General features: G+C 47.7%; 1 protein-coding gene across 1 annotated transcript in view; it reads left to right on the top strand.

Annotated features, from left to right (window-relative positions):
- Positions 1 to 8774, top strand: part of LOC142767205 (uncharacterized) — a 53131-nt gene extending 44357 nt beyond the window's left edge. Inside the window, exon 3 of the mRNA XM_075868438.1 lies at positions 8553 to 8774. Coding sequence (XP_075724553.1) covers positions 8553 to 8774 — 222 coding nt within the window. The remainder of the gene's footprint in view (positions 1 to 8552) is intronic.
- The last annotated feature ends 8913 nt before the right edge of the window (positions 8775 to 17687 follow it).

Raw genomic sequence — 17687 nt, forward strand, 5'->3', positions numbered from 1 at the left:
CCTCGTGTACAAATAGCGTAAAACTTTCGTAGCCCAACGCTCCTCCCCCATTTCTCTCAATCGGTCCTCAAATTCTATTTTGCTGCTAAGCTTCCCTGCTCTCGAATGATGTCCATCTTTTGGGTGGTGATCATGATGATTATGATGATGATGACTTGTGGCTTTGCCCTTTGTAACAGGTGAACACATATATGTTGTGTTTCAGCCTAGGTATATTGGGTGGCAGCGCGCCATCTAGTGAGCATTGATGTAATCACGGGAGAGGTGACCGGAGCAGCGACCTTAAGCGGCGACCGCAGAAGAGTACACTGGCATCCGCAGGTCGCAAGATCGAATTACGTCTGCGGCGGCTGCATTTTTCGATAAAGGCGAAAATGCCGTAGGCCCGTATGCTCAAATTTGGGTGCACGTTAAGGAACCCCCGTTGGTCGAAAGTTCCGGAGACCTCCACTAATACGGCGTCTCTCATAATCATGTGGTGGTTTTGGGACGTTAAACCCCACATACCAATCAATCAATCAATCAATCAATCAATCAAGAGTCACTGGCAACAGTAGTGCACACGGCGGCTGCCGCCGTCAGACAAGGTGCGAGCAAGAAGCTTGTCGACTAAGCTCCTAAAAAAGAAAAAAGAAAAAAAGAAAAAAACCTATACACTGGTTTCGTATGGTGTGAGGAGCCGCGATGGCACGTGTAATATTGCGTGGGAGAAGCGTAGAAACGCACCATGGGTCACAATGTGAATAGCGATGCGAGGGTGGTGGTCCTTGGGCCCTCCCGTTACAATCGCCCAGACGCACTTGATCTTCATCATCAGTAACAGCGTTAACAAAGGGTGCAGCTGTGTTGGTGCGCGCATTACCTCACGGACCCGTAATAGTGGGCATTTCGTTAATTCACTGAATGATGAATTATGGCGTGGTGAGCACTTTGCAACTGTACTTGCAGTAGGAATTCTGGCATAGCTTTTTTGTTACGCGCACAGACGCTCCTTAGCGCGGCATGGTTGAAGCTTCCTTTGAGAAGGGAGGCACATGGCAAGCTGATGAGAAGGTGGTGCGCACACGGCCCAATTACGCTATCGCATTCTGCACTTGAAGAAGCGTCTTAAACGTTTTCTTCTTATTTTCGCAATGTAATATAATTGCATGGAACAACGCTCTTTCTTATATCGCGACAGCCGTACGTCAAAGTGGAGTTGTCGGCAGCGTCTTGTAAGGCTTGTTTATTACGAACAACGCGTGACGGTAATGGATAATATTGTTACGTAAGGTGAGGTATAACTTAGGGGGTTTTTTAATGGGTACTGAGATCGCGATCACAGTAGAAGCGACGTCGTTTTCCTTCTCTACCCGCGCTTCCCTTGTTTTTTCCAGGTAGTGGCACTTCGTATCAATATTTATCGTTATCGCTAAAACTTCACCTAATTGGCCATTTTCACGATTCTACTGCGCATGCGCCCATCGCCTAGTGGGGATGTCTTTAATCTTGGAGGTTTTCGTTCAATCGGCCGCGGCTGGTTGACTCGGCTGCTACACCAACGCTCTTCAAAAAACGGCAGATGGCTGCAGTACAGGAAGATTAAAAAAAAAAAAACGCGTATTGATTCCGCATTTCTACGCGTACATCCAACATGTTGAATCAAGTTTGACGCTTGATCTCTGTCGCCACGGCCGAGGACTTGGGGTCGTGCATCCGCGCTAGACTATGTTCAAGGCAGGAATGAACGTTAGAGGGACCGCTAGCGTCCTCCCAGAGGTACGAATCGAAGGGATCAAAAAAGAATAATAATAATAACGAAATGCTCTCACGGTAGTCTGTAAAGGCGATGACGTGTGCAGTCGCTAATGAGGGCAGATTTGTAGCGTCAGGGCCGTTTTGCATATCGCTCTGGTCGTGCGCTTTTCCATTTATTCTTTCGGTGTGCCGTTGTTTCCACGTGCGGCGCACACAGAAAAAGGAGCCGGGGGCACCGGCCTGAAAAGAGAGGAAAGGCTCGTGTCGAGCGAGCTGCGTTTTGATTCCATTAGCGTCGTCGGTGATGACCGCGCCTCTTAATTTGGGTTCCTGCAGTGTTGTGCGCGTTTGCGGCGGCCTCAATGGCCACGCTGCACCGGCGGCGATCCACTTTGATCCGAGCCGGCCTCTAAACGGGAGAAGGTGTTCGTTTGAACTGGGGATCGAGGGCATCGCATAGAAGGTGGGTTTTAAAGTTGGTGCGGACTAAGTAGCGGATCGTTTTGTGGTGCCAGATGTGTGTATTAGTGGCGTTTATTCCGAAATTGCGTGGTCTGACCCCAGAATTAATTAGTAAAGTTAATTTGACAATTTGGATCATTGGGAATTGCTTGCAGGCACTCGATGTCAGATCAGTATATCGTAAAATCTTTTTTGTTCATTTTTTTATTAGTTTACTTTTGTCCGATGATGAAATTAGTCGTGGATATTTATTCCCAAACTCAGAATCCCTCTCGTTCGCTTTCATCTCTCGCCGTCATCTCCTTCGTCCATTTACCCGCATGCGCGTTATAGGCTTCATTTATATCACGGGCGAGGTCCGGTGTTCGAAACAGTTTCCGAGAAATTGTGTTTCGATATAGACGAAATGAGCTCTCTCTTCAAAATAGCCTTACATGCACTCTAGCAAAAGCTTGTGTGGTCAATTTAATTGTGAACCATCTGCAACGGCGCCTCGTCGCAGTGTGTTCCTTTCGGTCGTAACCCAGTTTACCAATGAATTAATTAAATAATTATTTAACTAATTAGTCAATTAATAAAAATAACCTATAGTCAAGCTCACTGCAGCTTTTATTCTCATAACCTGGGTATTTTAAAGTGGGTAAATAAGCTAACTATATGGTTGATTGGTTGATATATTCATCTATCATCACACCGTATTATCGCATTCGGGACGGGTGTTTTCATATCAGATGGCGATGTTACAATGCCTCTATATTATCACAACTTGTTTGACTTCTCCCGCCGAAAAAAAAAAAGATATCCAAAAATTGGCGGCGTTCGTTCTGTACGCCCACCCTTTCATTGAGATGTCGCCGTATGGTGTCCTCGTCAGCATAGGCGTGCACGCCGAGGAGGGAGAAGGGGGGGGGGGGCGATAGGGGGGCGCAAAGTCAGCTCCATAGATTGACATGATTGGGTGGGGGGGGGGCGTGCTAAGAAGAACATTTGCCCCCCCCCCCCCCCCCCGAAGAGGAACCATGTGCATGCCTACGCTTCAGCACTCATTGTACATAAAAACTAACTGACTAACTAACTAACTAACTACGTTCCATTTTACACTGTAAACGATGTGTGCAAGGTTTCTTTGACATTAGCATACTTCCTCGATAAAACAAAAGTTGGGGCCATTGCACTTTGTGAAGACGGGGCACCAGCCGAGCTGACGGGCTTACTCGTCACTTCTTTCGTCAACATTTTTTACAAGTGCGCTGCACTTCTGGCGCTGTAACAATGCGTTGTCGACCCACAATTACCACGCAGCGCATCAACTCGACTGACGCACGAAACGCTCAAGAAACCCTTACCCCGCCACTGAACCATTTTGCAGCCCACGTGGTGTTGTCGCGTAGCCTCCGGGATCGGCCCACCATTGTATGATCGACGATATCAATCGATGATCTCATTAAGTGACATACCGAATGTCACAAACGCAGCAATTTTCGTATCGTCCGCGGGCCCGATCGTCCAAGGAAGGGCGCTTTTGTGTTGGGAGGACGACATCCGGCGACTAACGACCCAGCGATGGCGCCGCTTCGTCTTCCCTACACCTGTACCAAAAGGGGCACGTGCGGTCAAAAAAAAAAAAAAAAAAAGAAATGACCTCCAGATGAGACGGGAGCACGCGTACGCCCCTTAAAAAGTTTGGATTGCATCGGAATAGGCAGTTGACGAACAGCCAGCAAGAAGTGCGGTCGTCGGTGTCGCGAGTCTCGCGTAGGCGGCGAGCATGAAGTGACCCGCGCAACTTATTGAAACGGCTGCGATTCCGGGCACGCTCGTCTTCTACCGAGCCGGCGAGATCTTCAGCGGCACCCGTCAACTCCCGTATACGTGTACCAAGAGCTGGCCTGGTCCATATGGAACTCTTTATTGTGACTTTTTTTAAACTGTCAATTTATTATAACCAGCCTCTTTTTAAATATTCGTAGTTGTGTGCGCTGCGTCGCACTTAGAAATTCAAAAGCGCCACCATGATCATTCTGTAATTATTTTCTTGTATCCCTCTTTTCTGATTTCCATCTTGTCGTTATTTTATTAACATTCCGCGTATTTGTCTTTAGTCTGTGCCTCTTGTAGTGTCCTTTCAGAGCATAGTTTGTTACATAGATGTTCTTTCCATCACGTATCAGTTTTATTCCTCTGTTATTTTTGCTAACTCCTGCCTTTGCCTTTGTTTTAATTAAATGCTTGTTTGTGTGATCAAATCTCCGTGTCTGCTCTATGACCGCTTCGTTCAGGCCCGCACATCACCACACGTGCAATTCCGCACGGGTCAACCGACCTGCAAATAAATTTGAAATGTACCACTTCGAGGCCTTTCAGGCGTCGCAGGCCGAAGCGTCAAGTGGAAGCCTGCGAGTCTGCCGCACGTCGATGTTGGATCGGCGGGGCCTGACCCGAAGAGCGTGACAGTGACTCGAAGATGAAAAAAGCATTCTTTTTCTTCCCGTTCGATTGTTTTGACGTCATACGATGATGTCATCACGCGGTGAAGTAAAAATAGCATGGTCCCTCGTGCATTTGATGACACGAAAGCGAAAATCTTCTACTTTTCTTCTCTGCAGATTGTATCGGCATGATATGGTTACGTCAACACATGTTTTTGTTTTCTTTTTTTTTTCGTCACGCCTGAAGAAGTCACGGCTTGTTCCAACAATTCCAGGGCGTCAAAGAAGCCCACAACGTGGGGAGGTTTGTCCTTCCCGTCCCAATGCGGGAGCGGTGTGCAGTCCTTCCTCAATGAAAACTGGGGGATGGCTTCTTGAGGACTTCAACAAAGTGTACTTGCCACACTTGGAGCCACCTACTATACCTACCTGCTCGTGTGGAGTAGGAGTCGACGCAGCCGGCTCCGACGGTCACTTCGCGTTTGATGAGGCACAAAACTTTGAGCTTACTAAAATTGCCTTGTTGTGTATGCAGACATAGGAGGGTGAGTATTCCTACGTTTGAGGACAAGAAATGGGATCAGTGGTTGTTTAAGCTGAGTCAACACGGACATTTTTTTTTTCTTTGCGACTGCTACAGTCATCGTTTCGGTTACCTATAGTGGCAGGCCCGAGAGCTCTGTACGTCATGAAACTCGCTGCAAGGTTTCGAGAAAAGCAAGCGTGCTTGTGAGATAGCCGCGGAGGTTGACGCCGTGTTTAGTCCGCACTTCTGTTCTGCGCTTGTTTTTTTCTTGTCCCAGTAGCTCGTGTTCCATTCATTTCAGACGCCACGACGGAGCCAGTATAGAGCGCAGAATGTATAAGTTCGCGGTTCACAGGAAAAAGGACCCGCCTGCCCTGCGTGTTATAGATCCGAACGGGACGCCAGAGGGGCACATGTCATAAACGAGATGAGTAGAAAGAGGAAAAAAAAAAATAGAGAGCGAGAGGAAACCGAAAGAAAGATTATTTTACGGCCATCACCCGTTCGCTCGACCAGCTGTCGTCGTTCGCCGCCCACTACCGCCGACAGTCGACCCCCCTTTCACTCCTTTTTCGCGTTCAAAGTCGTCGGGAGCTTCTCCTCATTTATGTTATTCGCTTGTCTATGTTTTTGCAGCCCCCTTTTCGACCGCCATGTATGTACGTATGCATAGATAGGAGGCGTTATTTACCTTCCATTTTCCCCTTCCTATTTTCTGGTTATACCCAGAGCTCGTTTCAGCCACACGGGCTTCGTCTCGTAGCATACGCGCCAGTCATGTAATGAAAAACGCATACGTTACCGGGCGCCCCGTGTAACTTAAGCACGACGACACATAGTCGTCGGGACCTAGCGAGGGAGAGGTTGATGAAGGAAGGCTAGGTCGTGTGCCCAGGGCGCGCTGGATGCCACGTCTCGTATACCGAGGCCGTCGTCACTGGGGGCGTTGTCGAAGTGAATCGTAGATGCGCTGTTTGGTGCGTCGGTTTCGGTTTCTCCAGCTCATCATTGCATCTCTCCGCGGTGATTACCAGGGGCCGCTTTTCCAAAATTTCAAAGTGGCTATGGGCTATTCGTAGGAATGGCTTGAATTCGCCCATTTGACTCGACCGGCTATCAGCACTGGTCAAAAAGTTAATTGTGTTAATTTCTATAATCACTACCGTAATTAATGTTTGTACGCATCTGAAGGTGCCTTCTGCCACAGAAAGGCAACGCCGCTAGTAGCACGCATACACCTCATTTCTTTGATTTTTAAAGAATATTGGACACGTTTCTTGAAACACCCTATACTTTTTAGCGTCACCTTTTGACGTTTGCGCCAATAAAAAAATTGAAACACATTCACCTTTCATTTACATGCTTCGCATAACATCGATTCCCAAGGTATACTTTAAATCTGTCGACTTTTTCTCTTATCTACACCGATAAAAGAAACATAAATGAGCTGAAATGGTTGGTGTATAAACAGCACAAACAAAGCCACCGGCACATTACAACAGGCGGAGCTGCTTATTGTGTATACCACACCCGGAAATGAGCTGCCCTGAACTTCTTCTTTTAAAAGCGACGCTCCTAAAACTGTGGGTCTGTCCATCCATTGTATGTATGTACGTGGCCGCCTATAGTTCCACCTTTGCTAACTGCCCACTACTTCGTCCTTGAAAAACATCCCACTACGCCCCATCACTGATCCATCACTTCACCGACCATAAAGCAAATATTGTTGAGAAGTAGCCTACATGAAATGCAAGATGGTCGTGTACTCGTATCCAGGGGCGCGTTAAAGAACCATAGACTGTCCCACTGTGTCCATCCCTTGTTGTTACGTGACCGCCTATAGTTCCACCTTTGCAAATTGCCCACTACTTCGTCCTCGCAAACATCCCACTACACCCCATCACCGATCTTTCACTTCACAGACCATAAAGCCGTTATAATGAAGGGGGAACGGAAGGGACGAATAGGTATACCACTTACGAATAATAAAATTTCTTGTATAAATATATACAGCGTTTGTCACGTCTTTCATGATGTATACATATAGTGGGCTATATTCGCGGATGGTTCACGGTTTAGCGAGGAAACCCTCCAGCGCTTTACCTCACTCATCACCATTCACTCCGTGGATATGCTGTGATTTTTTTTCACCTAGTTTATGAAGTTCTCCTTAGGCTGTATACAACTTACTTCGAATCTCTTCGTGCGAGGAATTTGGTGGAAGGATTGCAGCTTAATGCGCTTATGAGGCAGTGGGGCAGCTGTTGTCACTTTTTTTTCAGATGTCCGTCATCGGTCAATGGGACACATGCATCGCACTAAGCGGGTCCAGTTGTGCCTGCGTTACGCCAAGACAGCATGCAACATCAGTGCTCCGTGCTTGATATCATCATCAAGGCGCTTGAAGAACACGAGGAAGAAGAGACAAGGGTCAACGTTACGCCAAACTACACGAAACGACGACAGCGCACGACGACCCTGGCCTCTAAGCTACTCTATGCTTAACAGCAAAAGCCCATCGGCTCCGCTGTCTCTTTGCATCGTGCCTCCGGTGGAAGTTACGCTATATTGTTTTGTGTTTTATTTTATATGTCTTGCTCTAATTTTAACTTCGTACTTTGCTCATTTACGTCCTTTTTTTAGTTATGATCTTCATCTCATTTCTATTTCCTCATCCCGAAATGGCCTGCAACGCAGTGCCCTTATTGGTGGCATTTATCGACAACCGATAATAATGTCAAAACTTTTGTTGAAAGAGACGTTCAGCTTAAGATAATTCTCGAAAGGAAATACGGAACGATTTCCGCGCACTTGCCTTGAGCACCCTATAGCTTTCAGCATTCGCAAAAAGAAGAGGGAAAAAGGAACAGCTGCAGCCTGCTTGTGAAAGTTTCGCTAAATTATCATCCATAAATTTCGCATTGCAACGGCATGACATGTTAAGCACTGACAGATGGGCTCCATATATCAGTTATATTTTGTCGGACGGAGGTAGCCAAACTTTGTCCGGGGATCTCACTAGCTACGTGCACAGTGTGCAATGTAATTCTGATGCTTTATTTTTATATTATTACCTTATAACAACCGCGATTGTATACATTCTCGCGTTAGTGACACTTTTACCACTCAATTCTTAATACTAGCTTAGTTTGAGGCTATCCACGCTTATCTACAGATCACGTGCTGGTGTTGCGTCAAAATGTCACAGATTCCTTTATGTATTCGTTAAAGACCTCTCGAAGGTGAAAGTCACCTTGTTCTTCTTTTAGGGGCAAAGCTCCTCTTTGTCGGGTCAAGTCCCTCGGCGTGGTTTCGGGTCTGTCTCGTCTGTTCTCCTGTCCCCTCCCGCCCTGCCGTTTGCGCTGGTAAGCACTCTTTAAGGATGCCTGCGTCGGCAGCTATCGCAAACCAGCACCAGCATCGATTCGAAGGCGGCGGCAGAAGCCGAGGGCTCACGCAGCCGAAGCAAAGCGGGCTCGTCGACAAGCGGATCCCGAAGTGAGAGCCCGCGAAGCGGAGACGGCACACATGCGGCCGGGGAAGAGAACCTCCAATCAGAGCGGGTGCGGGATGCAGCGGCCAAGTGCCAAAAGCGGTCACTACCTGATCTGGCGCCTTGAAGCGGGCACCGACTCCCGCTTCAAGCTCGGCTTCCGCGATAGCTCGTTCGGCCACGGCTGTAAGAGCCGTTCCACGCACTTCCCGCACAGCCGCAACGCACGTGCCGGGACCCCTGCTGCACGCAAGCGGGGGACAAATAAGCCAATCACCGACGCTCTTTCACCCTCCTCAGCGTCGCCAATTGACTTGCGGCTGTGCGGCAAGTGCGTGTAAAGGCCATAAGGAATGCGACCACTTGTGGTTTGACCGCGACCTCACCGCCGTCGGCTCTATACGCCATGACCAGTTCCGTGCCAAAGCTACAATCTCATCTCTCATCCAAGATCCTCTCGCCACATACTTCACCAACCAAAAAATCGTAATCTTCGCAAGCAAAAAATTAAACGCGTCCCACAGCTTGGTAATCACTGATGCAATTACTAATGTAATCCATATAAATTCAAAGATATGTAAATGATTACATCTTGGGTGTTCGCAAGTGTGCATAATTGCGTTGATATGTAAATAATAAACATCGTATACGTAAGTGCGTATGCGATCAACTATATAACAACGTGTCCTGTCTTTATGTGATGTGTGGGCAAACTGTTTTACCGATAAGCATTGCAGCTTCGCCCCACTCATCATATTCGCCTCGTGGAGATGGAAGGATTTTTTCTTCACCGTCAGTAAATTGATCCCCCTCCACCGCCACTCTCGCTCTGCACCCAGCGTAAAGTGTTGCACTGCCTCCATGATCGGAGGCATTGCAAGCTTTCCGCACCTAATCTGGTTCTACATTGCCTCCGTGGTCGGCCCCATCTTTGCCCTAGCGACGATGCCTTGCGATGACGTCACCGCACGACGACACGTTGTGTAACCCTATGATGCCGTAGGGTCGTCATATGACGTCACTGATTCTGGTTATTTGTAATGTATTAATAAAGCCATATGGTGACGTCATCGCACGGGGATTTTTTTTTAATCACTCGTGAACTTTGTCGCCGAAGATGTTCGCGTTTGATGAAGTACATAAGGCTTTTCCCTTAATAGTTGCATGCATATGAATTCTGTTCTTTCGTGAAGCTATATGTTCCAAAACTACGGCGAAAATATGAGTCATGTCATAGGGGAGGACTCCACTTAATTTGGCTTCCTGGGGTTCTTTCACGTGTACCTGTTTAAAGTACACGGTTGCGCTGATGACACCAGCTAAAGTCATTTTTGTTGCACATATCTTGTTCATACAGTTTTAGTTCTTTATTCTACACGCTGAACTTTTCCGTCTCATCGCCCTGACTGCAGACCCTTCATTATATAGCGCAGGCTTCCTATTTTGTCATGTAGTTATAAACAACAACACAGTAGAACAAGAAGCAGCATCCTTAACAAGGAATCTGCTACTCCCAGAAGGCGCCTCCTGTGAGAAGCCATACATTGCGAGAAATGAGATCATTAGTTTCCTGCCGAGGAGAACTGTCGATAACAAACGATTTGCAAACATGACCTTCCATCGATAACGCGGAAGAAGAGCGCATTGCGGAGAAGAAACGCCATTCGAGCCGAGGCCTTCCGGTGTTCCCGTGCACGGAGGAGGCGATGCTGTTTCTAATTATGTTAGCCTTAAAGTTCTCCACCTTTCCCCGTTTACGCGTCTCTCCCGTGGAAACTTTCGCGTTGCTCTTACGTCAGCGAAGCGGGCCGACCAGCATCAGCCGGGAGCAGACAAATGGTTCAATTAACCGGGATAGACCGTGTGCATCTAACGAGTCGCTGATTAACGGTTCTCATTAGTAGCAAAGGAGTAACGAATGTTCCGCTTCAGGTGTGGAACAGCTCGCTGCTCCCTGCATGTCGCTATATTCTTTTATTGTTATCACTTGGATGTACTTGCGCGCGATCGATACTCACTGACGCCCTATACGTCGTGCAATGTGGTCCGCAAGACAAGTGGTGCTTGTAATGCACTTGGTGCTGCATCGTTCAGGCCTTGTGAAACACTGACGGATGTTCTAACAGTGGAATCGTTAAAGCATATAGCGTTAAATGTGATCCGAGGACCAAAAAAAAAAAGGGGGGGGGGGGGTATGTGCCATATAAAAGCGGTATGGGCCAAGCAGCTCATATCATGGCATAGCCATGCATATAGTATAGTGTGGTAAGGGGGTGGGAAAGAGGAGTGAGGATGAGATGGAGGGATATGAGGGGGAGAAGGAAAAGCATGGGCTATATTTGTATGGTATAGATATCAAGGCGATAGGAAAGGAATGTAAGGGTGAGGAGGAATTGTGAGAATAACTCTGATGGGCGAGAGGACGAGTTGGCTACAGAGAGAAAGAAAAAATAGAAAGATATGTAGAAATATAAAAGGAATAAAGGCACACAAAAAACAGCTATAGTAAAGAACAGAGCATGACATAAAGATAAAGAAAAATAGAGAACTAAGAAAAAGATGAGAAACAGTGATAAAGAAAAGAGGGGGAGAGAAAGGCAGCGTAGCAGAGCCATTTCTCAATGGGTTGGAAGGACAAGTGAGGCGGTGAAAGAGGGAAATGATGGGATAAAAGGTGAAACATAGTGTAGGCATATGTAGTATAGCATGACAAGGGGGTGGCAAGGAAAGTGAGAGTGAGGGGGAGGAAAGGGGAATGGTGAGCCCACCAGCTCCGCCCTTTCCTCAGCTGGTGCGTAGCTGCGCCAATCAGTAAATATTTTTTCTTGCTATTATGATTCATAAATCATCGTGCTCCCAAATACATTCTTTTGTTTTATTTTATATAAATAAATTGTGTGCAATAGCCCTCAATTTTGATGTCAGCACTGACTGCCTACACAACATTCGCATGACACATCGTCGTACTTTTCGTCACACAAGTTAACCTCTTTATTTTTTGTTTATGGTTAGCAAGCATTTTATTGCGTGTTTTTAACATTCCCTGTCAAATTTTTAGAATATTTGCCTGAAAAGACCGCTAGTTTATTCTAAACTATTGATGTAAAGCGTCGTGTGTTGAAAATATCTGGAGACGTCTTGCCGCCAATCCGAGTCTCTAAGCATGCCTACTGTGAGAAGATTAAAACACTGAAAAGTTGACGGAGCTGAAGTTATAATAATATTATAGAATAACTATGGAAGTTTGACGTTACGAAATTACCATATGATATGGGAGACGCCGTAGTTGAGCACTCCAAAAATATCGACCACCTGGGGTTTCTTAACGTGCACATGTATAAGGCCATCCTAACACGGACCGCAAGCATTTTCGCCTCCACCGAAAATGCGGCCGTGGCGGTGGGGATTCGATCTCGTGACCTGCGGGTCAGTAGCCGCTGGCTTAGCCACTATAGACCACCGTGGCCGGTAAGTTATGGCTATTTATATAAGCGTTGTGCCCCTCCTACTTGTCAAAATTGGTAGTCTGAATAGTTTTTATTGACTTGCCTCAGGTCAAAAGAAAAAAAAAAGGCAGATCCTACGTACAGTGGGAATCGATGATATGCGAAGCACGAATGAGGAAGGTTGATATGTCACTTTAAAATTAACACAACGTTACGAGGTGGAGGTAAATGATGTTGCCGGCGTGATGCGACAAAATGAACGCCGTCGAGCACGCGCACCGCATCATGTCGAAATGTATTGGTGCCTTGACTGTGGCATGTAGTCATGTTCTCACATGACACGCTTCTCGTGATTATCATGTTTGCACCAGTCACATACCTTCGTCATCCATTGGCGTCACGTAATACCAAACTTGGCATATGTGAAGCTAGCGAAACGGCCGCGAGCGCATCATCAGTGTGGTATGTTGTCCTGTTCTTACATGACACGCATGTCTTGATTATCATGTTTGGATGTGTCATTTACCTATGTCGTCCGTTCACGTCGCGTTATACCGAGTTTGGTACATGTGAAGCTTGCGAAACGGCTGTGAGCGCATAATGAGCGTAGCACGTAATCATGTTGTTACATGACACGTATCTTATGTCTATCGTTGCACCAGTATGATATTTTCGTCATACATTTTTGTCCCGTAATACCAAATTTCGTATAAGTCAAACTAGCGAAACGACCGCAAGCGCATCATGAGCATGGAATGTACTCATGTTGTAACATGACACACATCTCATGATTATCATGTTTGAACCAGTCACATACCTTCGTCATTCATTCACGTATTGTAATAACAAATTTGGTATATGTGACGCTATAGTGAAACGGCCGCGAGCGCATCATGAGCGTGGCATGTAGTCATGTTGTTGCATGACACGCATGTCATGATTTTCATGTTAGGGTCTGTCGCTTGCGTTCGCCATGCAATGATGTCATACCATACCAGTTTTGCAACACGCCATGTGAATGAAACCACCGCAAGAGCTGCTGGACCATGAAATGTAAATCATGACTTTCATGGCATACATGTCATGATTTTCACGTTATGACTAGTCAAATATGTTTTTCATGCAGTCATTTTATTCCATACCAAGTTTGGTATTGATACCATTATCCAAACGGCCAGGAGAGCTAAAAATCGTAGGCGCTTAGATAGATAGATAGATAGATAGATAGATAGATAGATAGATAGATAGATAGATAGATAGATAGATAGACAGACAGACAGAGAGATAGATAGATAGATAGATAGATAGATAGATAGATAGATAGATAGATAGATAGATAGATAGATAGATAGATAGATAGATAGATAGATAGATAGATAGATAGATAGATAGATAGATAGATAGATAGATAGATAGATAGATAGATAGACAGACAGACAAACAGACAGACAGACAGACAGACAGACAAATAGATAGATAGATAGATAGATAGATAGATAGATAGATAGATAGATAGATAGATAGATAGATAGATAGATAGATAGATAGATAGATAGATACGCTCAAAGTCGCTGAGGTTTGCCAAGAAATGCTTCGCATTTAAAAAAAGTGATGTGTGTGTGTGTGTGTGTGTGTGTGTGTGTGTGTGTGTGTGTGTGTGTGTGTGTGTGTGTGTGAAAACGCTGAGCACTCTGATACACGTTATCAGTGATGGAGGGGTGCTGTGTGGACTTTTCCCTAACTGACGACACGCATCGTTTATTAACATCAGGCATGTACTGTGTAGTGAAATAAATTATTTTATTTGTTTATTTTGTTAATTGATATGATTTCATTACGTATGTTATTAGTTCTAGGCCCCGTATTGTTACATCTATGCGGTCCATAATCCTTATTAGGTATTCCTGTCTTTTTTAACTGTACTCGCGAGTAGCTATCTAGCACTTTCAAGACAGTCTTCGTTTTTTCTGATAAGCATGAGTATATGGGTGTGTCGGCTGTACTGCACTAACTGCACGCGGGGTAGCTTTCCGTGAGTGAGTGAAACAACTTTATTCGGTCCACAATAGACGCGAGTAAACTCAGCGTCACCTGGCCCACTCGGGGACCATCAGGTTAAACCTGACGGCCCTCGCGCGGGCCCTCTGGACGGCCAGGATTTGAGAGGTCTGGTCCTGGGCCTTAATGAGTCGCTTCATTTCCTCTTGGGTGAAAGGGGGACCGGCAGAGGCGCAGCCCCACAGTACATGCTCGAAGTCCGCATAACCACCACACAAGGGGCAGTCCGGGCTTGGAAACCGTTCAGGGTACATTGTGTGCAGTGCCGCAGGGCTCGGGTAAGTGTTTGTTTGTAGCAGTCGGAGAGTAACAGCTTGGGCCCTGCATAGCGAGGAGTGTGGTAGAGGCAGCAGTCTTCTTGACAGATAGTGGTGCTTGCATATCTCGTTGTACGAGCAGAGAGGCTCAGGTCGCCCAGGAGATGACGCGTTACCCGGCACACGGTCAGTCAAACCTCGTGCAGCCGAGTGCGCCTCCTCGTTGGGATTGAGCGAGGCACGCTCAATGGTTACAAGGTGCGCAGGAAACCAGACCAATGAGTGATTTTTGAGGTCTTTGACTTTTTGAATAATCTGTAGGACCTGGGGAGCCACCATACCCACCTGGAAGGCCTTGATAGCGGCCTTGGAGTCTGAATAAATTGTGTCATGTACACCGTCCGCAATGCAAGAGCAATGGCAACCTGCTCTGCAACGCTGGAACTAGAAGTGCGGATGGTAGCGCAGCTGATGACTCTGCAATCACAGTCGACGACCACTGAGGAGAAGGCTTCTTCTTGAATGTACGAAGCAGCATCGACGAAGCAGGCTCGATCCTTGTCCAAGCGGGCACTGGCGAGCAGAGATTTACCCCTGGCTCGTCTTCGTGCTTCGTTGTAGGTTGGATGCATATTGCGCGGCATCCGCGCAATCTCGATCTTGCATCTTACGTCGTTGGGCAGCTTCACAGCGTCAGGACCGACAACCGTGGGGTTTCGTCCCAGCATGCCGAGTATGGCTCTACCCGCTGGGGTGCCAGACAGTCTGACAAACTGTGCAAACTCTTGGGCTTCGACAATTTCTTCGAACGTGTTGTGGATTCCCAACTTCAGGAGGTCTTCCGTGTGCGTTCGAACGGGAATGCCAAGGGCCAGCTTGAAGACTCTTCTGATTAGGGCATTGATTTTGTTGCGCTCCGACACGAGCCAGTTGTGCATAGCCGCCGAATAAGCGAGGTGGCATAGCACGAATGCGTGGATAATCCGGATCAGATTGTCCTCCCTGATTCCGCGGTGCCTGTTAGTGATTCTTCGAATCAGTCCGAGGGCGCTTTCGGTCTTGGAACAAATGCGTTTGACGGCGGCTCCATTGGCTCCGTTAGACTCGATAAACATTCCAAGGACCCTGATAGTGTCCACCCGCGGAACTGGGGAGCCGTTACCGGTGAGTAATGTGGCTCTCCATTGCTGGCTTCCAGGACCGGTGAGAACCGCCTCTGGGCCTCTTCTTATACAGTAAGAGCTCGAACTTAGCGGGCGAGCACCTTAGCCCGGTGGGGATGACATAGCGCTCCGTCACATCGATGGCCTCTTGCAAAGCACTCTCGACCTGACCCTCACATCCGCTGAGGCACCAGATGGTGATGTCGTCTGCGTAGATCGTGTGGTTAATGTTCGGGATTTTGTTCAAGGCCCTCGACAGGTTGATCATGCAGATATTGAACAGCGTCGGGGAGATCACCGCCCCCTGAGGTGTCCCTTTTGGCCCAAGGGTAATTTCGTGGGTCAAAAAATCGTCAATCTTCAGTCTGGTGGACCGCGACGAAAGGAAGGAGCGCACAAGATTGTACGCCCGCTTGCCGACGTGAAACTCAGACAAGCTCTTGAGAATAAAGGCGTGTGATATGTTGTCAAAAGCCTTTTCCAAATCCAATCCAAGAATCGCCTTGGTGTCGGTGGAGCCGGAGTCAATGACCTGGTGCTTGATCAGCTTCATGGCGTCCTGAGTCGAGAGCCCCGACCGAAAGCCAATCATGTTGTGGGTATAGCATTCGTTAGACTCGAGGTGGTCAGTGAGGCGGTTGAGCATGGCGTGCTCGGCCACCTTCCCGACGCACGACGTCAACGAGATTGGCCTAAGATTCTCGATGCTCGGTGCCTTACCCGGCTTGGGTATCAGTACTGTGCAGGCCGCTTTCCAGCTCTTGGGAATGAGACCGCTGCGCCAGATTTCGTTGATCTTGTCTGTAAGAAACTCGATCGAGTCGTCGTCGAGGTGCTTGAGCATTTTGTTGGTTACCCCATCTGGCCCAGGGGCGGATCTGCTATTGAGGGATGCGAGAACCCGCTTGACCTCAGCCACGGTGAAGTCCTCGTCCATCGATGGCGCGTCGCGCCCCTCGTAGTCGGGAAACTGGGGAGGTACCGGATCGTCCGTGGCCGCCAGGTACTTGTCTATGAGCTTCTCCGTGATCGCCTCATCTGGAGTTGAGTCAGTGGCCAAATGGACAGCTTTCGCCAAAGCTCTCTTCTGATTGGACTTGGCGTTGCCGTCGTGCAGTAGGTGTTTGAGGAGTCTCCAGCCTTTACCTGTCTTGAGTTGGCCCTCCATAGAATCACAGAGCTCATCCCATTGCTGCTTGCATAAGACCTTGCAATGATCTCCTACCGTTTTGTTGATTTCGGACATTTTCTTGCGCAGTCTTCTGTTATGGCGCTGAGTCTTCCATCTCGTGAGCAGTGCCTGCTTGGCTTCCAACAGATGCGCGAGCCTACTGTCCATCCTGTCCACCTCCAGATCGGTTGTCACCTCTTTGGTGGCGCTGGCCACATCTTCTTTTAACCCGTCGCACCAAGAGTCTAGGTCCGCATCCGGGGAAAGGGCGCGCTCGGAGCGGTTGGCTCGGAACAAGTCCCAGTCGATGAACTTCAAGGTCCTCGTCTTGTTGCGGGCAACCTCTATGAGCACTTCGATGATGCAATGATCGCTACCGAGGTCGATAGCTGTGTTGGTCCATTTGACGTTTTCCAGACTCTTGACAAAGGTGAGATCCGGGGTTGTATCTCGGCACACCGATTTCCCTCTCCTGGTTGGGAAGTCCTTATTGGTTACCAGTGTCAGATCTTCCTCCGTTGCCGTGAGCCATATGTCTCTACCCTTCTTCGTATTGGTGAGGTAACCCCACGCCTGATGCTGGGCATTGAAGTCCCCCATGACGACAAGAGGTTGACAGCCGGCAAAATGCACGGCCTTCTTCAGAAGACCACCAGCCCTGGCTCTGTGTACGCTGGGCCTGCAGTAGACATTTAATATGAAAATACTGTTCCTTCGTAAGCACCGCTTAGGGGGGTCGACTAGGAGTTCCGTCATGACGTACTCGACCCCATTGTCCGCTGGACCGAGGTCTCGCTGAATGCACGTGAACCTTTTACTGACCAGAGTGGCCAACCCCCTTCCCCCTTCAGTGGAAGCCACAGTGACGAAACCAGGGAGCCTGATGTGTGATGATGTGATCGTTTCTTGCAAGGTGATAACTTGGGGTTTATCCTTTATGCCTTT

The sequence above is a fragment of the Rhipicephalus microplus genome, chromosome 1 (assembly GCF_043290135.1).
Source record: "Rhipicephalus microplus isolate Deutch F79 chromosome 1, USDA_Rmic, whole genome shotgun sequence".
NCBI classification, from domain to species: domain Eukaryota; kingdom Metazoa; phylum Arthropoda; class Arachnida; order Ixodida; family Ixodidae; genus Rhipicephalus; species Rhipicephalus microplus.